Source organism: Podarcis raffonei, chromosome 7, assembly GCF_027172205.1.
Source record: "Podarcis raffonei isolate rPodRaf1 chromosome 7, rPodRaf1.pri, whole genome shotgun sequence".
Taxonomy (NCBI): Eukaryota; Metazoa; Chordata; class Lepidosauria; order Squamata; family Lacertidae; genus Podarcis; species Podarcis raffonei.
The window spans coordinates 41704958-41723186 of NC_070608.1; the positions used below are offsets into that span (position 1 = coordinate 41704958).

Genomic DNA, 18229 nt, shown 5'->3' on the forward strand with positions numbered 1-18229 from the left:
TATAAAAACACAAAAATACATAACTGAATCAAACAAAAACAGTACCCCCCGCTCCAGTTTAAAAGGCCATAAATTGTTTCATTAGACAAAGGCCTGGTTGTTGCAGCCTTGGAAGGTTGAGTTTTATATGTCCAAACATTTTTTTTTCTTTTTAAGAAGAGCCAACCTACATTAACAGATTAATCAGACTATTTTGGTCAAAGATTCCTAGCAGAGTTTTATTTATTATGCTTCTAATAGTTACTAAGGAATTGCAGTTTCTGTGCCTGAAATATCTTGCTACCATATCCATTCAGATATTGGTGATAAATATATGGTTGCCCTGAGAAAGAAAATGTGTTCATCTGTTCCTGTTCTGTCTCAGGAATAGAATTCAAAACAAATAATGCAACCTTTCACTCTTTCTTCAAAAGCACATTTCAAAAAGCAGCCTACAGTTCAAACATTCCCTGTCAAAGAATGATCCTGAAATCTTCAGGTCACCAGGGAGAAATTATTTTGTAATACTAAAAAAGAGGGGATTCTGCAACTTATTCTGAACTGGTAAATAAGATCTGGCCTTCAGATAATAGCCTCATTATTCTTCCCCTGCAGGGGGACATCTGGAAGAGAGTTCTTAACTAAAGGCCTTCTTTCTCATTAGTATCTGCCCATCTCACAGGAAATAATTAAGGCAGTTGATGGGGAAAATGACAAAAAATGTGCCTTTTGGATGACATCTGCTCTAAGTATCTTTAAAGTTTTGTTGCTGCTATAATTTCCTGCCTAAAAAAAGAATGTCATGTTCACACATTTATATTTGATGACCATCATCTGTATGAATCTCTTCTAAGAAAAAACACACTAGTATTGATAATATAGAAACTGTAGGCAATACTAGGAGTTAACTAATTTCTGAGATAAGGGCTTCCATACCACCTTGAAATAGTTTCACACAAAGTCAACAAAGAACACAGCCTCAGTACAGCTACAGGTGTCCTATATGTTGGGTAATGAAAGGCAAACATCTCAGTAGATCTTTCTACAGAAACACAACAGTTTGACAGAGCTGTTCCTGAGATGAGGAAAATAGATATCAGCCTAATGTAAATTCATACTCACTTCAAACTGTGCATTTGTGTTTGTGTGTGTGTGTGAGAGAGAGCACATGCATGTGCTCACACACTTATACCCAAGGCTGTATCTAAGTCTCATTTAACTTAATGAAACCATGAGGAACATGTGACTTCTGGCTTGCCTTGGGAAGACTCAGTTAAAATACAAACCTCCTCCACACATACAGTATTCTGCATTCATTTACCTGTTGACGATGGCTGCTTGCCAAGCCCTTCTTCACACTTCCCTGCCTTTACAAACCACCAGCCTTGTCTGAACATCTGTCTCATGAAAAGATCACATCAACGTATTATGAAATCCTAAAGCACAAATCTCAGGAGATATACCTGGCATATTATCCAGCCCTTGCCCTGTCAGATTGTGTATGTCTTTACTTTTACACGCCACCCTACTCATTTCAATGAGGCAAGAATATATTGGGACAGGATTTGGCATTATGTACCTGCACAGCAGCAGGAAAGAGATTACTAATTGGTCTACATGTGTTTGTTGCCTCTTTTCCTTCTGTAACTACATTTTTTGGCTGTATGGTAATCTTGGGCAATTATTGCTGCTGTACAGTCATATAGAGCCTAGATAATTGTGCTAAACATGGTGTCTGTGGCAAATAGACACCCCCCTTTTGTCTATTATAAGTAGAATACTGTCTGGAATGAGAACATTAGAATTGTAAGCAAAGTGGATTGTGCATTAAACTGAATTTCTCTTTTTTAAAATTAAACATGTATTCTCTAATTAATTTGCATTGTAGGTCCTCCACCAAAATAATGCTATGACCTATTGTGCTTCATCCATCCCTCCACTCCCTGGCTAGTTTTGCCAACAGTTACTGAAATTTTGCTTCTTCCATTTATTCTCAGACAAGAATGAATGAAAAGCATTACAGCTGATGTCAAAATGCAGTGCTGCTGCAAGTCTTAAAATGACAAATCCTTTTATATATTTACTGGGGATATGAGAGCTTATTACATTAGAACAATATCAGGACATCCAACAGAGTGCAGTGCTGTTCTTCAGTTTGTAATGCAGAATGTTGCTCAAACATGCACATTGTGCTACTTTACACTGCATGCTTTACAGTATGAGAGAGTGTTTTAATATGCCTCTATTCTCAAGAATCCTTTTTCAGTCTTAATTCTGTAACAAGATGTTGGTGAGTATATTCATGTTCTGCTTGAGGTATTCTGGTTTCGTTGACAAAATATTTTATTAGACCTTTGAAGTTGCACTTGTTATGCATAAAACAGAAGATCCACTGTGTATTCCATAACTAGAATCACTAAATATCTGTATTTTAAGGACAAAATGTTCCTTTGAAGAACATGTTGGTGGTTTGAGAGAAGGTTTAGATCCCAAATATACATGTGGTAGAAATAATGCTTTGAAGTGGATGGTGCTGTTTGGACACAAGCACATTTACATATAGAACTGAAAAAGAAATGCTTAGTATGACTTGTAGAAATTTGCTGATGATTTTATACATTCAAGCAAATGAGGTAACACATGCCATATAGGTTTCACTATTAAAACTAGCATCTGATGTGCAGCACATCAACCAATGGGTGCCCTATATGTAATTATTTTATTGCAATCTAAGGTCAGTTGTATCTATGTATTTTCCCTTATGCCTTTGGAAATAAGAAAATGTTTTATAGAAGTTTCCCTGGCTGCCATTTGAGAGACTATTATATAAAAAATTCTTACACCCCAATTTCAAGTACTGTATTTTTCGCCCCATAGGACGCACCGGCCCATAGGACGCATCAAGTTTTTTGGGGGGTAAATAAAGGGGAAAAAATTTATTTCCCCCCCAGGTGCTTGTGGGGCCGGCAGCGGGGAGAAGCGCTCTTCTCCCCGCAGCCTGCCTTCAGATCAGGTCCGGGGACAGCGGTGAGACGCGCTGCGCCTCCCCACTGTCCCCGGAGTTTGCGGGGCTGGCGGCGGGATCTCCCCGCCGTCAGCTTCCAAACCACTTCGGGAGACAGCGGGATGGCGGCGTTCCGCCTCCCTCTGTCCCCTGACCTTGTGGGGCTGGGGCTCTCCTGAAGCCTGGAGAGCGAGAGGGGTCGGTGCGCACCGACCCCTCTCGCTCTCCAGGCTTCAGCGAAAGCCTGCATTCGCCCCATAGGACGCACACACATTTCCCCTTCATTTTTGGAGGGGAAAAAGTGCGTCCTATAGGGCGAAAAATACGGTATTTTTACTAGGAAGTAATTACCACTGCCAAATGAACAGATTCAGAAGCTCAGACTGATCCTACAACACCAGGCAATATTGATTCTTTTTAGGGGGAGCAGGAAATTCCCTGAAACAAATACCCATTTTACAGCATTTTTATAATTTTGTCTCTGTGCCATTCTACTTAGATTCTTGAGTGACCTTCTGCCAAATTGGCTATAACTGTTTGTTTCATATGTGTTACTTTCGGTATAGTATTTAATGATCCTGTAATGCAAATAGATGTCTTTGGATGAATCAAAGTATCAGCTTTCTTATAGTATTATTTGGGTTTTTAAAAAAATTAAAAATACTGTTTAGTGGACTCAGCATGAAACAACATCATTTGAAGGGTGCAACACATGATTTACTGTGTGGCCACTATAATGTAATATCAGAAAATAAAACACAGTAAATTCGTGATCAGCCACCAGAGTCATATGTTCTTTGAGACTGGATTCCAGCATCAGTCTACAATGCTCAAGGCTGATATTTGTGATGGGCATTGACAGTAAGAAGCTGGAGGGTGCCATGAGGATGCTCAAATCTACTATAGGCTACACTCCCATACATACAAACCTGGGAGCATGTCGAACATATAAGACTGAACTGTTATTGACCATCTTCATTTTAAATGAAAGTAATGAACTAGAGAGTACAACTGTATGTTTCCCTATATGCACAACATTTCAACAGGTGCTGTAAAACTGATAGATTTTTACGGGGCAATACATGGACTTTCCCTCTGAAACATCTACTCTAATTTTAAAAAACAAAAATATTTCAAAGTTATAGAATAAAATTGAAATACAAAAAAATTGAAAACTCATCTGTCCTGTTTAAATTTAAAGCAGAAATAAAAGGGTAGCTACCAATACTACTACTACATCAGATTTTTTACCTGCACTTCACCATGAATCCTCACCGTATTGCAATATAGTGCAATATTTGTATTTAAAATATAGAATTATTTAGCACACAATCCAGCCCAAGGTGGATTAAGCTTCAATTTAAATGAGTATGTTAACTACATGTTAACCTCAAAGGGCCTTAAGAGTATTTAATTTGGACTGATTCTTATCTCACATATGGTATTTGTGAAACCAATTTCCTCTATTTACCGTATAAACGGTCCCAAACTTTAATAAGAAGTGGTGATTGTACACTTCCAACAGCTCCAGCTTGTTACAAATTGGGTCTTCTATTATTATTATTATAATATTATTATTATTATTTATACATCATGTTTCAATAGTTAAGTGTAATTTTGATTATTGATTTACCATCATTTATGTCCAACACATAATTTAAACACTACTTAAGTGAACAGAATGGTTCAGACACATTTCAGTGCCCTTTGGATCAGTTATTTACATTTTAATGTGAAAACTGACTTTTTCGTGAAGTGCAAGTAGCAGATATAAGACAGTGTCATTTGTGAGTCAATGGGTCTACATCGAGTATTTTACTGGATGGCTTAGGGGTGACCGAAGATCAACTGTACAAAATATAAGTATTGTCAAACCAAATATAATTGAACAAATAAACAGAAAAAGAGTATCTAAGAATATTTATTCAGATTTTGTATTTCTTTACTTAATTTATATCCTGTATGTTCAACATAGATTTATGTTTGCAGGGTCGCTAACTGAGCAAAAATCAAAAAGTACACTTTAAATAAATAAATAAAACAACAGAGAATGTGTTGATTGTATAGATCATTTTTAGAAGTAAAAGCAGGCTAGGTAGATTATCAGTCAAGTATATCAGTCAAGTCAATAGTGGAATGATAATAAAGATGACTAGTACTAATGCACACCCTTAATTTTTTTTTCTTTGGGGGGGTTAATTCTTTTGAAGATGGGGAAATTCACAGTCAAGTGGGTGAATAAACATTACATACTGCTTAAGCACTAAGGCTGTCATCATTACAACTCCCCAGGTAAAATACATACAAAGAATATGTGAGAATGCTTTGATATGCATTCAAGTAAAAAGGACAGCATGCTTTTCAATGCCAATATGATTTTGAAATAAGACCCAAATCAGGCATGTTATTATAATGGGCCAAATTCAGCATTGTGCTCTTCCAGTTGTTCCGTCTGTTGCAAGCATTCCAGCTTGCCAGATGAAAATATACCATCTCTTCTTCCCTGGCACACCACTCTGGGGGTTCTCACGACACACACACATCCCAAGGCAATTTCAGGGGACATATGAGGGAAGAAGAAGGGGAAAAGAAAGCCCTGTTTCGCAACTGAAAGTCCTGGTGCAAGGCTTCTGCTGCTGGTTAGGTGAATCCTGCCCAGTGCTTCTATAGCACTTACAAGTGTTCACTTCACATTCATCATCTAGTTGTAATGCTTACAACAAGACTGAAAGGTAAGTCAGTAGTTGTGCCACCCATAATTCAGAGGGTGAGTGGCTGAGGCTAAGAGAGAGTAACATACCAAAGGCCACCTTGTGAGTTCATGGCAGAGGTGAAATTTTAACCAGGGGCTCCCAAATTCATAGCTCAGTCTCATATCCACTATATTACACCAGATCTTGTCTGTCATGAGAATATACTAGTGTTTCTTCAAAATGCATCCTCGAGGCCCCAAGGCCTTATGCAGCTACCTCAGCACTGTCTACTTGAATTCCCTGCTTTCCTGGCTGCTGCCAAAATCAGTGAGGTGTTGGGAAAGTAGGAAACTTCATTGAGTAGGGCTGGAAAGCCACCCAAACGGGGTTAACCACCCCGGCTTACGAATACCCACGTAAAATATTGGTGGAAGGATGTAGTTGAGGATCAGTGGCTGAACTGCAGCTTTAGTCTCTAACTAGTTTTCATTTTTCATCTTGATAACCTCCATTTCCACTTTCTGTTGAAACAAAATACATTTCAATGAACCAACTCTCCAGTCTATGTGCTGCTTGTAAGCACTGTTGTTGACCTGGCGATGATCCTTGTAATTCTTATTATTCTCTTTCTCCCTTTCTTTCTTTCTCTTTCTCTCTCTCTCTCTCTCTTTCATAGTCACGGCCTATTCCCTCACACCTTACTTCAGCAGTAGCAGAGAGTATTCTGGCTTCAGCCTGTGAAAGCGAAAGCAGAAATGCTGCGAAAAGAATGCGCTTGGATCGACAGCAGGTATGGGCGTGGGGGGTGAAAGTCTCATGATCCATACCCAGGACTCAGTGGACTGATCAAGCAATAATCACAGACTTTGTAAAATGTGTTCTGTGGAGAGATAAGAGGTTCTCCATAGCGGCTGCAGAGAGAGCAGAAAGTGGTAGCAAGGCAGATGGGCTTCAAAATGTTTGTTTTCTGGCATGCTCAGCTGTCAGTTTAATTGTGAATGCCAACGTGTAGCATGGCTGAAGAACATGCTGTGTGCTCTTCTTTATATCAGATCTGCCTCCAGCCTTCATACTGATCATAGTTTATATAAAAAGGTAGAATAAATAAATAAAAATTATATGAACTGTTAATTAAGATAAATTTGCGTTCATTTTATAATGTTCATCTTTTGAAGCTTATAAATACTAGTTTTTAACTGTTTTCATCAAGAATTTTAATGTTTTGTTTTATATGTTTGTAAACCTCTTAGAGGTTTTCTTACAAAAAGGTATATATTTTTTGTTAATTACATAAAATAATCACAAACTTACATAATGGACAAATATAATATAGCAATAATAATGTACAGCATTATTAAGAATAAAACTCTCAAATGTGCATTTGTATTTTTGCAATTGTAGCAATCCAGTAATTCTAAAGAGTTATTTCTGTTTAGAGCAGTTCAAGGATATTTTCAGCTATACTGTATCTTAAATCCCTTTCCCCTCAAAATTACATAATTCGTAATGAGTTAGACCCAGTCTGGTGATTGATGGAGTTCTGTTCATGTCCCAAAGCATGGGGGACTATTTTCCCCCAGTTCCCTCTGTTCTGAAGGAATATGGCCTTCTTGAGTAACATGAGAAGTAGTGTACAGTCATACCTTGGGTTGAAGTAGCTTTGGGTTGAGTGTTTTGAGGTTACGCTCCGTGGTGACCCGGAAGTAACGGAACGCGTTAGTTCTGGGTTACGCTGCTCGCACATGCGCAGACACTCAAAATGACATCACACGCATGCACGGAAGCAGTGAATCGTGACACACGCAGATGCGCAGACGCGGGTTGCGTTCGCAGGTTGCGTTCGCTTCAGGGTGTGAACAGGGCTCTGGAACGGATCCTGTTCGCATCCAGAGGTACCTACTTCTAGTTTGATAGAAAATGAGAAGAGAAAACCACTAGACCTGCAAACTTATGAGTACAAGTGGGCTAATTGCCTGAGATAAAGTTTGCAACCAGAACAAGTGTGGTTTTGCCTGGAAAACTATTCCATCTATTCACTTAGGGTATGTAGCAAACTCAATTTATGTTGGCTCCTCGAAAAAAAAGAGGGGGTGGGATGGGGTGGGGCAGATTTTACATGGGTCAAAATATACTGAGTTATTCAGTTTAACTGCCTCATGATACTGTGGGGTTAATGCATTTTTATTCTGGGAGCAGATAATGATCTCAGAACACTTAGTGTTAATGGGGTTTAATGAACCAAAACAAGAGCCAAACAGCATCTAGTCCCTGTTTAGAAATAAAAATTTCCATCTCTACTGATCACATCAACTCTATAACCTTATTGAAATTGAAAGGAATTATTGTGCACTATGATATGCCAAAACACTATTCCGTAATTTGAGCTTTGAAGTTTATTGCTCATAAAATTTAAACTAGGTCAAGCCCAGAAGAATTAAAACTAATGAAAAACACAAGATTGTGTCGAGATATTTTTACTAGTTTATGTGCAAAAAATGACCCCATCCAATGAGACTGGGAACACTAAACAGAATACCCCCAATCCTGTCCCAGTTATACACAGCTAGTAACATGCAATAAATGGTGGAAGTGGAAGAGGATATGCATTCCCACCTACATGAAAAATGCATCCTTCCAGTTCAATTCTTGCACCAGATGTGCTTTCTTTGGAATTCCTAAACACAGTGTCTCTTTTTTGACTTTCCAAAACAATACACCGCACTTCCTCTAATGATATTGAGTGGGGAGTCTATTCTGGAATCTAAAATAGAATCTAAAAGATTTCATTCAGCTGTTAATAGAACAGATTCAAAATTAAACTATGTAATAAATCACTTTAGATCTTTTAGAGCAGGTTAGACTGTTATTGATGGAATTAGCTTAGGGTGGTGTATGCACTCACTGTGGCCAGAGAATTGATGGAAGACCTCTTAAATGTTACCACATATCCTTCCTGCCACATATTCAAGGATATAAAAAATTAGGGTAAGTGATCTTTGATAAGGTTAGGTTTAGGCAGGAAGTTGGACTTGATGGTGCATTTTGTCTATTCCACATTTCTATGACTCCCTGTGGTTTAGTGGTAGTTTTTTAAGTGCAGGAGCTCATAATGACATCCCCATAGCCATATGTGCAAGGAGAGTTCATAGCCATGCTCCCAATGAAAGTCCAAAAATACAGGCAGGTGTGTTGATCCACAAATGCACATTCACACAAACACATGCAAGTGCATAATTTATTATGATCAGCTGACAGTCAGAATGGTGAACTTACAAAGGATGGTGTAGTGTAGGCATATAGGAATTTTGCTATGGAGATAATAGATTCGCATCCCTGTGTATTAAAAATATCAAACTGTAAATTCAAAAAAAGCCTCAGGTCACATCTGGAAATCAATGTAGCTGTTATGCCATTAGGAGCTGTTCTCTTGTGTGGTGTTATGCTGTTTTCATGAGGGAGGAAATGGTTCCTTTAAACAAAGTAAAAATATGCATATATGTATGAAGAGAAATTTGAATGATGGCAATGATAGTTGATATGTGTTGCCTGCATAGTCTTAGTTCAGGAAGCAGAACAGATGGCAACAGGGAACCCAAATCTCAATAAAAATAATACTTATGTAAGTTGCATTGTTTGCAGATTACTGTAAAAATATGAAAAAGGGAGTATATTATTACTACTGTATAATTTATCACATGCAGTGATCTCAGAGTTGCCAAAAACAATACTTCAGCAACCAAATATCTGGGTAAACAGGAATGTTTTCTAAATCCTCCTGAAAGCTAATAATGATAGAGACAGGTGCACCTCACTAAGGAGGGCATTCTACAACTAGGGAGACACCACCAAAAAGGCCCTGTCACAGATCAGTGCCACCAGGCAGCCCCCAGTAGTGGCACCACCAACATGGTTACCTGCCAATGGAATGCAACTGTAATGCAACAATATCAGACTATAACCCACCATAGAAAACAATACTGATGGCATTATCGTTTACCAAAACTTGTCAGAAGCCTTTACTCTGCTTTCAAAAAACCATCAGAGGTTGGTTACCCACCTCCTTAGGGAAGAGAAAAATATAGGGTGGTTGCTGAAAGAGCCCGATTTTGAGCTACTACTGTCCAAAACTGTCTCAAAGATGTCACAGGCACTAAGGTCTGCTAACAAGACCTAGTGGGTTTATACAGGAAGATACACTCCTTAAGAAGTCTTAAAGTGCAAAACTTTCAAGACATGGTGGATTATAGTCACTCCAGCTTTATGTTTATGACATATGGAACCATGAGGTCCATCTCTATGGGCCTTTCCACATTCAGTTAACATGTGGACAAGGGAGTAGGAGAATGCAGAGAATTGCCCTTAGTGAGATGGGAACTCTTGCCCTTTGTCAGGTGCAGAAAACATACAGCTGAATGTGGGGGGCAAGGAGGTGTGACATAGTCCCTCACAAATTCAATGAACCCTGATAGCAGGTTGGTGTGTCACAGGGCATGAGAGCCAGATCATTTCAAGTTCCTTACAGACCCATGATGCTATGATGACTTTCCTACCATTATTTTCTACCACTTCCTAGCACCCATGGGGACGAACTCTTTAGCTGCCAAAGTAATTTTTGCTTATTGAAAGAATCTCAATTGATTCTTCCAGCAAAAAAAAATATAATATATATATATTTTTTCTTTGCCTACCACTTATATCTGCATTTAGAGCTCAGTTTCCCATGACACAAAACATTAGAGCAGGAGTGGGCAACTGGATTGGTGGGCTGAATTCTGATCTCCCCAGAATTATTCCTACAGGCCAATTTGACAGGGCAGGGGGCGGGGGTGAGTCTACCCCATGTTAGCCACCTGACATCACCAGGTGAAGCATTTTCCTTTGCCTATGTGGTTTTGAAATCAGTTTGCACAGACAAATGCACAGTGCTTTGCAGGCACTGACAATCGGCTGATTGGTGATGTCTACAAACCTTCCTTTGCCTGTTCAGTATGAAATCAAACCACATGGGCAAAGTGTCACTGGTCAATGTCTGCAAAGCCCACTTTCAATATAGAACCATATCATATGACTTATCAGGTACAGGGCGGGCAGGTGGGGCTTGTGGAAAACAGCCTTGCAGGCCAAATTAGGAATCCTGCTGGGTTCAATTAGGCCCACAAGCCAGAGATTCTCCAATGTTGCTTTTTAGAGCAAAGATTGTGGGTACTGATAGGCTGAATAGAGCTGACTATACTGTAGCTACACCCGTAAATGACAATTTCTGCTACAAGACATCTATAACCCGCCAGAGTTCTCATGTTTTCTTCCCAACAGATAAAAGTGTCAATTAAAAAACTTGTATGTGCTTGTTTCACATTTCCTTTAACCTGTTTTCAAAGTAGTGCAAGGAAAGTCTATTGAATAACAATATAATGTCTTCTTCATTCAAGGAGAAAAATGCAGCAGTGATTTGACACTGTCCGCTGAACCATTGTTCTTGCAGGATGAGACTGCTCCAGCTGACAAACCATATAAACAGGAACAAACCCAGGTCACTTACTCAACATCAGCTGTTTCCAGCACACAGGAGGTGTTGTACATAAATGGAAATGGGACCTACAGTTACCATAGTTACAGAGGGTTAGGAGGAGGTTTGCTAAATCTCAGTGATGCTTCTACCAGCGGTGAGTTTTATTATTATTTTTTTACCAGATTTCTGCATTTATATTTGCATGCATGAATCTCCCCCCCCCCCCAATCCTGGCAGTGATTAAGATGAAAAACATTGCACGTTTTTGTTACAGACTATAAATTATTAAATATATTCCATATCTGTGGACTTAAGTACTCCTGTGCTAATACAGTCTTAATGGGCACAAATTACTTAAGATGATTTTAACTAGCCATTCCTTCTCTGAGAGGAAAAAAAACCTATCTCTATATAATACAGGATGGAGAGTACTAGCTTAAAGATATTGGATATACTGGTATTTAGAATAAGCATGCACATAAAAGAATGCACTGCTCACTCACATCAAATTGAAAAGGATAAGCATCGCTCCCAGAAGATGTTTCGATTCTTTTCGAACACATGGAGCAGGGAGTTCCGCTTATGGAAAACAGTCACCTTAAAGGGCTTGTTTGTATGCTTTCATTAATACTTCACACAGAGAGAGCATCATAAAGACGTAGGCCTGATTGGCACAGGATCAAATATAAGTGATTATAATCCCCTTGGTGGTGGTGGTGGTTATTTGCATTATAGCCTACCTTTTTCTCCAAGGAGCTCAATGTAGCATACATGGTTCTTCCTCTCCTCATTTAATCCCCACAACAACCCTATGAAATAGGTTAGGCCGAGAGTTACTTGCCTGAGGTCAGACAGTGAGCTTCATAGCTGAATGGGGATTTGAACCCTGGTCTCCCAGGTGCTAGTCTGATAGTTGAAGCAGCAACATATTGGAATGACTGCTGTGTTTCATCCTGATCCTCATACATGTTTATTCAGAAGTGAGCAGTTAGTTTAATGGAACTTCCTTCCCATCAATTATGCTTAGCACTGCAGTCCCAATGGAGAAAGACAAATGTATTAGACCATTGTTTCAACTGGTAAAAACAACTATAACACTAAGGCAACACTTATTAATAAAATTTCATCTCTAAGGGTTACAAATGAGTGGCAGTGTAATTTGATAATGGATACTGTAACTGTTAGTATTCTTAAACTATAGGTACCATAATTACGCTGATTTCAAAATAAAATAAAAGCACAGAGTTTAAAAATCATTTTTGCAGCTTTACTGACTATAATAGATATTCTTATTTCCATTAATTGAGAAACTGATTAAAAAGAAAACACGAAGTATACATACTACGCAAATTTTAATGAAAAGCAGCTCAGGACACTGTGGTTTTAAGTGGAGGCGTGGTAGGAGCTGCTTAACCCAGCCCCTGCTGAGAAGAGGAAGAAATGTGCCAGTTTTATTACAGTTCTTCCTAGCCTGGCCAGGCCTGCAAAGATATTAACAGCAATGCAGTGAGTGGAATCTTCCAGTATTCTTCTCCATAGACACAGTGAAAGGTGGTGGTTGCGATTCCCAAAGCATCCTGAAAGCATCTGACAGGAGGTGAACCCAAACACCTGCTTGTCTAACATTTTCAGCTGAAAGTAGAACACATAAGCAACATGGGCCTTTTTCAATAACAAGGTGGCGCCTTCATCTCCCAAACTGTATCACAGCCAAAAAAAATTTAAACAAATATCTACTTAGGCTTCTGCAAGGGGCTTCTGGATACAAAACCTTTGAATATTCTTCCCTTTCCAAGCTGAGCCCCTGCTCATAGACTGTTTCTGAAAGACTTCTCCGTTTCAGAAACAGTATTCCATGCAACAAATAGGGGTCTGCTTTCCCCCCTTGTTTTAAAGAAAGGTGTAAATGGACCCTAGTTTATGAATCTAGTTTCATGGTTCTTTGGATCCTGGCCACAGTTAATTCCCAGAACCAAAAAGTTATTTTACATCTTATCACAGTGTCTAGACAGCCTTGCACTTTTTAGAATTATCTATTGCTGTTATAAATTATTGTCTATAATATTAATGATCAACTTAAAGGTAATGGTTGGATTTACCAGGGCCTATTGTCTCCAACAGACTATTAAGTATCCAACTGGGTGTCCCATTCTAGGAGCTGAGGTGGGTTATTGCAGAAATAACTCACATATGGCTTTGCCACTCATGAGCCATCAGTGCTTTGATCAGTGAAATAAGCTGCCGTATCATATATCTGACCTGCATTTTAGAATTCTAAGTAATTGATGCTGCCAATGAGTAATTTATGAGGCAATAACTACCTCATGTTAAATCTTGCAAGTCATTTGTCCAGCAGTGTATTTAATGTCAGATTTACTCAGCAGCTAATATGATAAATGAACGTCTAGCTCTTGGAGGAGATTCGCAGTGCTTGTAGCATTTTGAATGATTTAGTTAAAACAAGAACTACTTAGCTTCCAAAAATATGTGATGTCTATGCAACTTAAATGAATCCATAAACCATAGTCAGTTACAAGTTACAAAATAAATGACTGACTGAGTCACCTCACTGATGGCTAGAGAAATGATATCCAGGGAGCATTGGAAATGATGTGACAGGGAAGATTTTTTAACATCAGGTTTAATTTGCTGCTCTAGAAGAAACTGTACTTCTGTACGCATGAGAGAGCAAGCAATGCTGACTCACAAAAATGTGCAACAAACACTGGCAGCTGGTGACTTTTGGAGCTGATAGAGCTACAGATTTTTTACCCCATGCCGCCAGCTACAACAAAGTTCTCTGCCTGCACACCCATACACATGTACCAAATAGCAAGGGGAAATAAATTCAAGTGCCATTGAGAGCCATGCGTCATCATTATTGACTTAAATAAACTCAAGGCCAGCGACCACACACACACACACAAACACCAAGAAAGTAAGCCAGAGGCAAATTACTATGAGTTGTATCCAATGCTGTCTGTGCGTGCACCCTCAAAATTTGCACCGAAGTGTAGGAAGACTCCCTAGATTTTGCAGGTGGCCCATATTTCTACTTCTGTGTCAAAACTCGCATTTGAGAGGGGAGTATTTTTTAAATAAAAAACAATAAATGCAAACCATGCAAAAATAAAAACTGCTTTCCATTCTCTAAACACAAATCACAGGCAGCTAGCTATACTGGGAGCCACGTGGGGCTATTTTGTAAGACTCCAGGAAACTGCATTCCCTGAGGTTGGCCTAGAAATTTACTGCTTGATGAAACTGGGGACCCTGTACCAATCCTCTGGATGCTATCTATTTGACATTGCCTTTGTTATTATGATGATTCACATCATATCCCACTGTGCCTATGGAAAGCTCTAAATAGTTTACATAGGGTTTCCAGGCATTCTTCTATATAGGCACTGGTCAGGCCCCATTGTCTTTATAAATGCGGCATCATACGCCCTCTGGCTCAGAATACAGTGGGTGAGTGTGGGCTAAGGGTGAGGGGAGCAAGTGTCTGTCTATACACTGCCATTTACTTTGGTGCTATGTAAACAGAGCAGTAGCAATGATGAGGGGTGCATTACTTAAGTTTGTTCTTGGGTATGATGATACCCCCTCCAGGCAAGAACCCCCTGTACACATGCACGTTTGCTTTGTTGCCATCTATTTATGGTTTAAACATTGAGACTTCTGGAACTAGAAGACCGTTTTGTACACAACCACATTAGTATCATCACTTTGATAACAGAATTGTAACGGTAAGGTTGGGTATTCATGTAAAAGCTAAATAAAGTAATATATGATCTAATATGAAGTCACCAATTGCCATTTACAGAAGAGTAGCCATGCTAGTCCACTGCAACAAAATGAGCAAAGTCTTGATGCACCTTTAAGACAAACAAATTTATTATGGAATAAGTTAGCACAATAAATGCGCCAATCAAGCAGTCACTAATTTTAACCTTCAGTCCTTTGTCAAATTGTCTCTTAGTACGCATGTACACAACTGTACCATAAACCATGTTTGTCCGTTTTTGCTTGTACATTTGGTCTCTTACTGAGATGTGTCTAGCAAGCAGCAAGTCACGATTAGGATCGCCTGATGTTTCACCAGCTTCCATTTGTCAATTGCAGGTCCAACTGATCTCAGTATGAAAAGACAGTTAGCAACCACTTCTGGATCTTCCAGCAGTAGCAGCTCCAGACCTCAGCTGAGTCCAACTGAAATTAATGCAGTACGGCAACTGGTTGCAGGATACCGAGAATCAGCTGCATTTTTATTGCGTTCTGCAGATGAACTGGAAAACCTTATTTTGCAGCAGAACTGAGACATCAGCATCCTGCTGACCTAGTTTTATCACAGAATTTCCACTAATGACATTTTGATCTCCCAGAGCAGATCTTTCAATTACTGCACAGTCTTGTTGACGAGTTGATTACCATAATGCCACATTGTTCTTGATGTTCTTGGTGTGTTAGGGTTCTTCAAGTGAACTTGGACCTCTGATATCTCTGAGGTATTTTTAATATATCCAGCCTATTGCTTTATGTTTGTTTGTTTTTGTGTATCAGCATCAACAGCAAAAAGTGGCTAGAAATGCTAAACTCGTTCTAACACGGATGGAAGTAGAAGATGCTGGGGGTTCAAAATTGGTCCAAAATCCAAGTGCAATATTAGTGGAATGTGCTATTGACTCAGTGGACTCAAAGCTGCATTATATGGCAAAATGTTGCCAAAAGCCCTGTTGTTAACAGGATGCAATTGCAATGAAAAGGATCTTGTATTTTAAAGAAAATGTAATTTTTATAGAAAAAAACAAGACAAAAATGTTGGTTCTCATTCTAAATTGATCATTTTTACTTTGGTAAATTTTTCACTGATTTTTCAAATAATGTTTTGAGGAGTTATTGTTAAGTCCTCTTCTCTGAAATCTCTGCCCCCCTCTCCAATCCACATCTGTTCCACAGCGAGTACCTTTTTGTGCTGGGCAGCCCATTCCCTGGTGGATCCCAATATACGTAAATATCTCTGGAGTGACTTCCAAAGGAAGTAGACATTTCCTGAACTTAAACCATTTTTGCCTCCATTTCATAATGAGTTGCAGCTTTATTAGCAATTAATAAAGATGTGAGGGTTGTTTTTAAAAAGACATATCATTTAAAAAAAATTCTTTTTTAAAAGTGGTTTCCTACAAGCTAGCTCACTTAACTCCAGGATTGCTGCTGCTGCTGTCTTGTACAAGTCCTTCTAGTAGTGAATGGATGTAGATGATTGAATGTGAAGAGGTTGCAAGTGACAATCGGAAAATTTGCACTCTTGTGTGTATTTATTTCTTTATTTCTTTTTAAATGAATACATAACTGAAAAGGGCCATTGACACTTCTGATGTGATTTTATAATGTTAACACTGAACTAAAAACTGTACAAAAATTGTAAAGGGTGCAGCTGCCACTTAAGCAAAGTCCCCTTCTCCTGATTTCCCCAACCCCTAATTTCTTACTTTATGATGTCAAATACACATCAATTGTGTTTTTGCTGTGCGCTAAGGAAAGCTTATTTTTTATGTATTTAGAGAGAAGTATTTTAGTTCTTGCTTACTGTAATATCTGTTCTGATGTTTAGTTTTTGTTAAATAACAAGTTCTTTGTGCATTCCTGAATTTGCCTTATTTTGTGTACAATTTTTATGTAATTTGGTTTTTGACAATGAGTTTAAGGCATCAGTGATATTTTCTATCTACTTGTTACATATAGTTTTTCAAGTAATGACTGTGATTGTGACAAAGTAATGTGCACTTTTTCTTGTAACTGTGGACATTGCTATGCTTTTTTCCCTTTAGTGTTTCTAGAATTACTGTTGCTTACAGTTATGTTTTAAAAAAACAACTTTTGTGATACTGTTGGTGAATATCAATGTGAAAAAGCCTATTGAAATGAGTGTTTTGGAGATATCTAAATACACAAATCTTTCTTTTAAGTTGTGGACTTTGAGTTCACAAATTTAAATGAAATTTTTTAAAAAAGAGGGCTGGGAAAAATTCCTCTGTTTTTGTTTGGGTAAATAAACAAACATCTGTGTTTCAATACAGGCCTGTGCAACAATGTTTTAGCATACTGAAAGGTTAATATTTTCTGAACACTGTTGTCTTCTAAAACAGGAAGCTGCAGTTTAAAATCCAATTTAGACGAGAAGTTGGAGAAAATCGCTAAAGAAATATGTGTCTGAGTGGATAAAGTGGTTAGATGAGTACTATTTAGTGGCATGTTTGGCATAAATCTTGCAGCCAACCTTGCCCACATTTTAGCTGAGGTCAAGACCACTCAATCTGGCTATTTTGAGTTCCCCTTCTATATGCCCAGAGTGTGGTGTAAGGAGCTTTGCTGCAATATGCATTTATAACTCACTCCCAGCATCCTGGTCCCTGCTGGCTGTTCCTTTACCACGTTAGGGATGCAGCAATATTTTGGCCACTCGCGGTAAGCTGAAACTTTCCTGAGCTTTGTCTACAAATATAGGTAAAGGTAAAGGACCCCTGACAGTTAAGTCCAGTCGTAGACAACTCTGGGGTTGTGGCGCTCATCTCGCTTTACTGGTCGAAGGAGCCGACGTTTGTCCGCAGACAGTTTTTCCAGGTCATGTGGCCAGCATGACAAAGCCGCTTCTGACGAACCAGAGCAGCGCACGGAAACGCCATTTACCTTCCCGCCAGAGCTGTACCTATTTATCTACTTGCACTTGAGGTGCTTTCGAACTGCTAGGTTGGCAGGAGCTGGGACCGAGCAACGGGAGCTCACCCCGTCGCGGGGATTTGAACTGCCGACCTTCTGATCGACAAGTCCTAGGCTCTGTGGTTTAGACCACGGCGACACCTGTATCCCAGTCTACAAACATACAGCAGCAAAATTATCTCCTGCGACAGTGACCACTTGCAAACACAAGACCCTGAGAAAGAGCGGATTGGTGAGTACATTTGGTGAGCAGAGGAAGGCCTCTGCCAATCGTGAGCAGAACAATTATCATAAATCAGAAAGGTAAACTAACTTATCAAAAAG

The 18229-nt window shown here is 39.0% G+C and overlaps 1 protein-coding gene across 3 annotated transcripts in view; it reads left to right on the forward strand.

Moving 5' to 3' along the window:
• Window positions 1-17260, forward strand: part of NOL4 (nucleolar protein 4) — a 121844-nt gene extending 104584 nt beyond the window's left edge. For all 3 annotated transcript variants that reach the window (XM_053396258.1, XM_053396259.1, XM_053396260.1), the window contains 3 exons: window positions 6353-6466; window positions 11159-11339; window positions 15311-17260. In XM_053396258.1, coding sequence (XP_053252233.1) covers window positions 6353-6466; window positions 11159-11339; window positions 15311-15504 — 489 coding nt within the window. In that variant the 3' untranslated portion in view covers window positions 15505-17260. The remainder of the gene's footprint in view (window positions 1-6352; window positions 6467-11158; window positions 11340-15310) is intronic.
• Window positions 17261-18229: the final 969 nt, after the last annotated feature.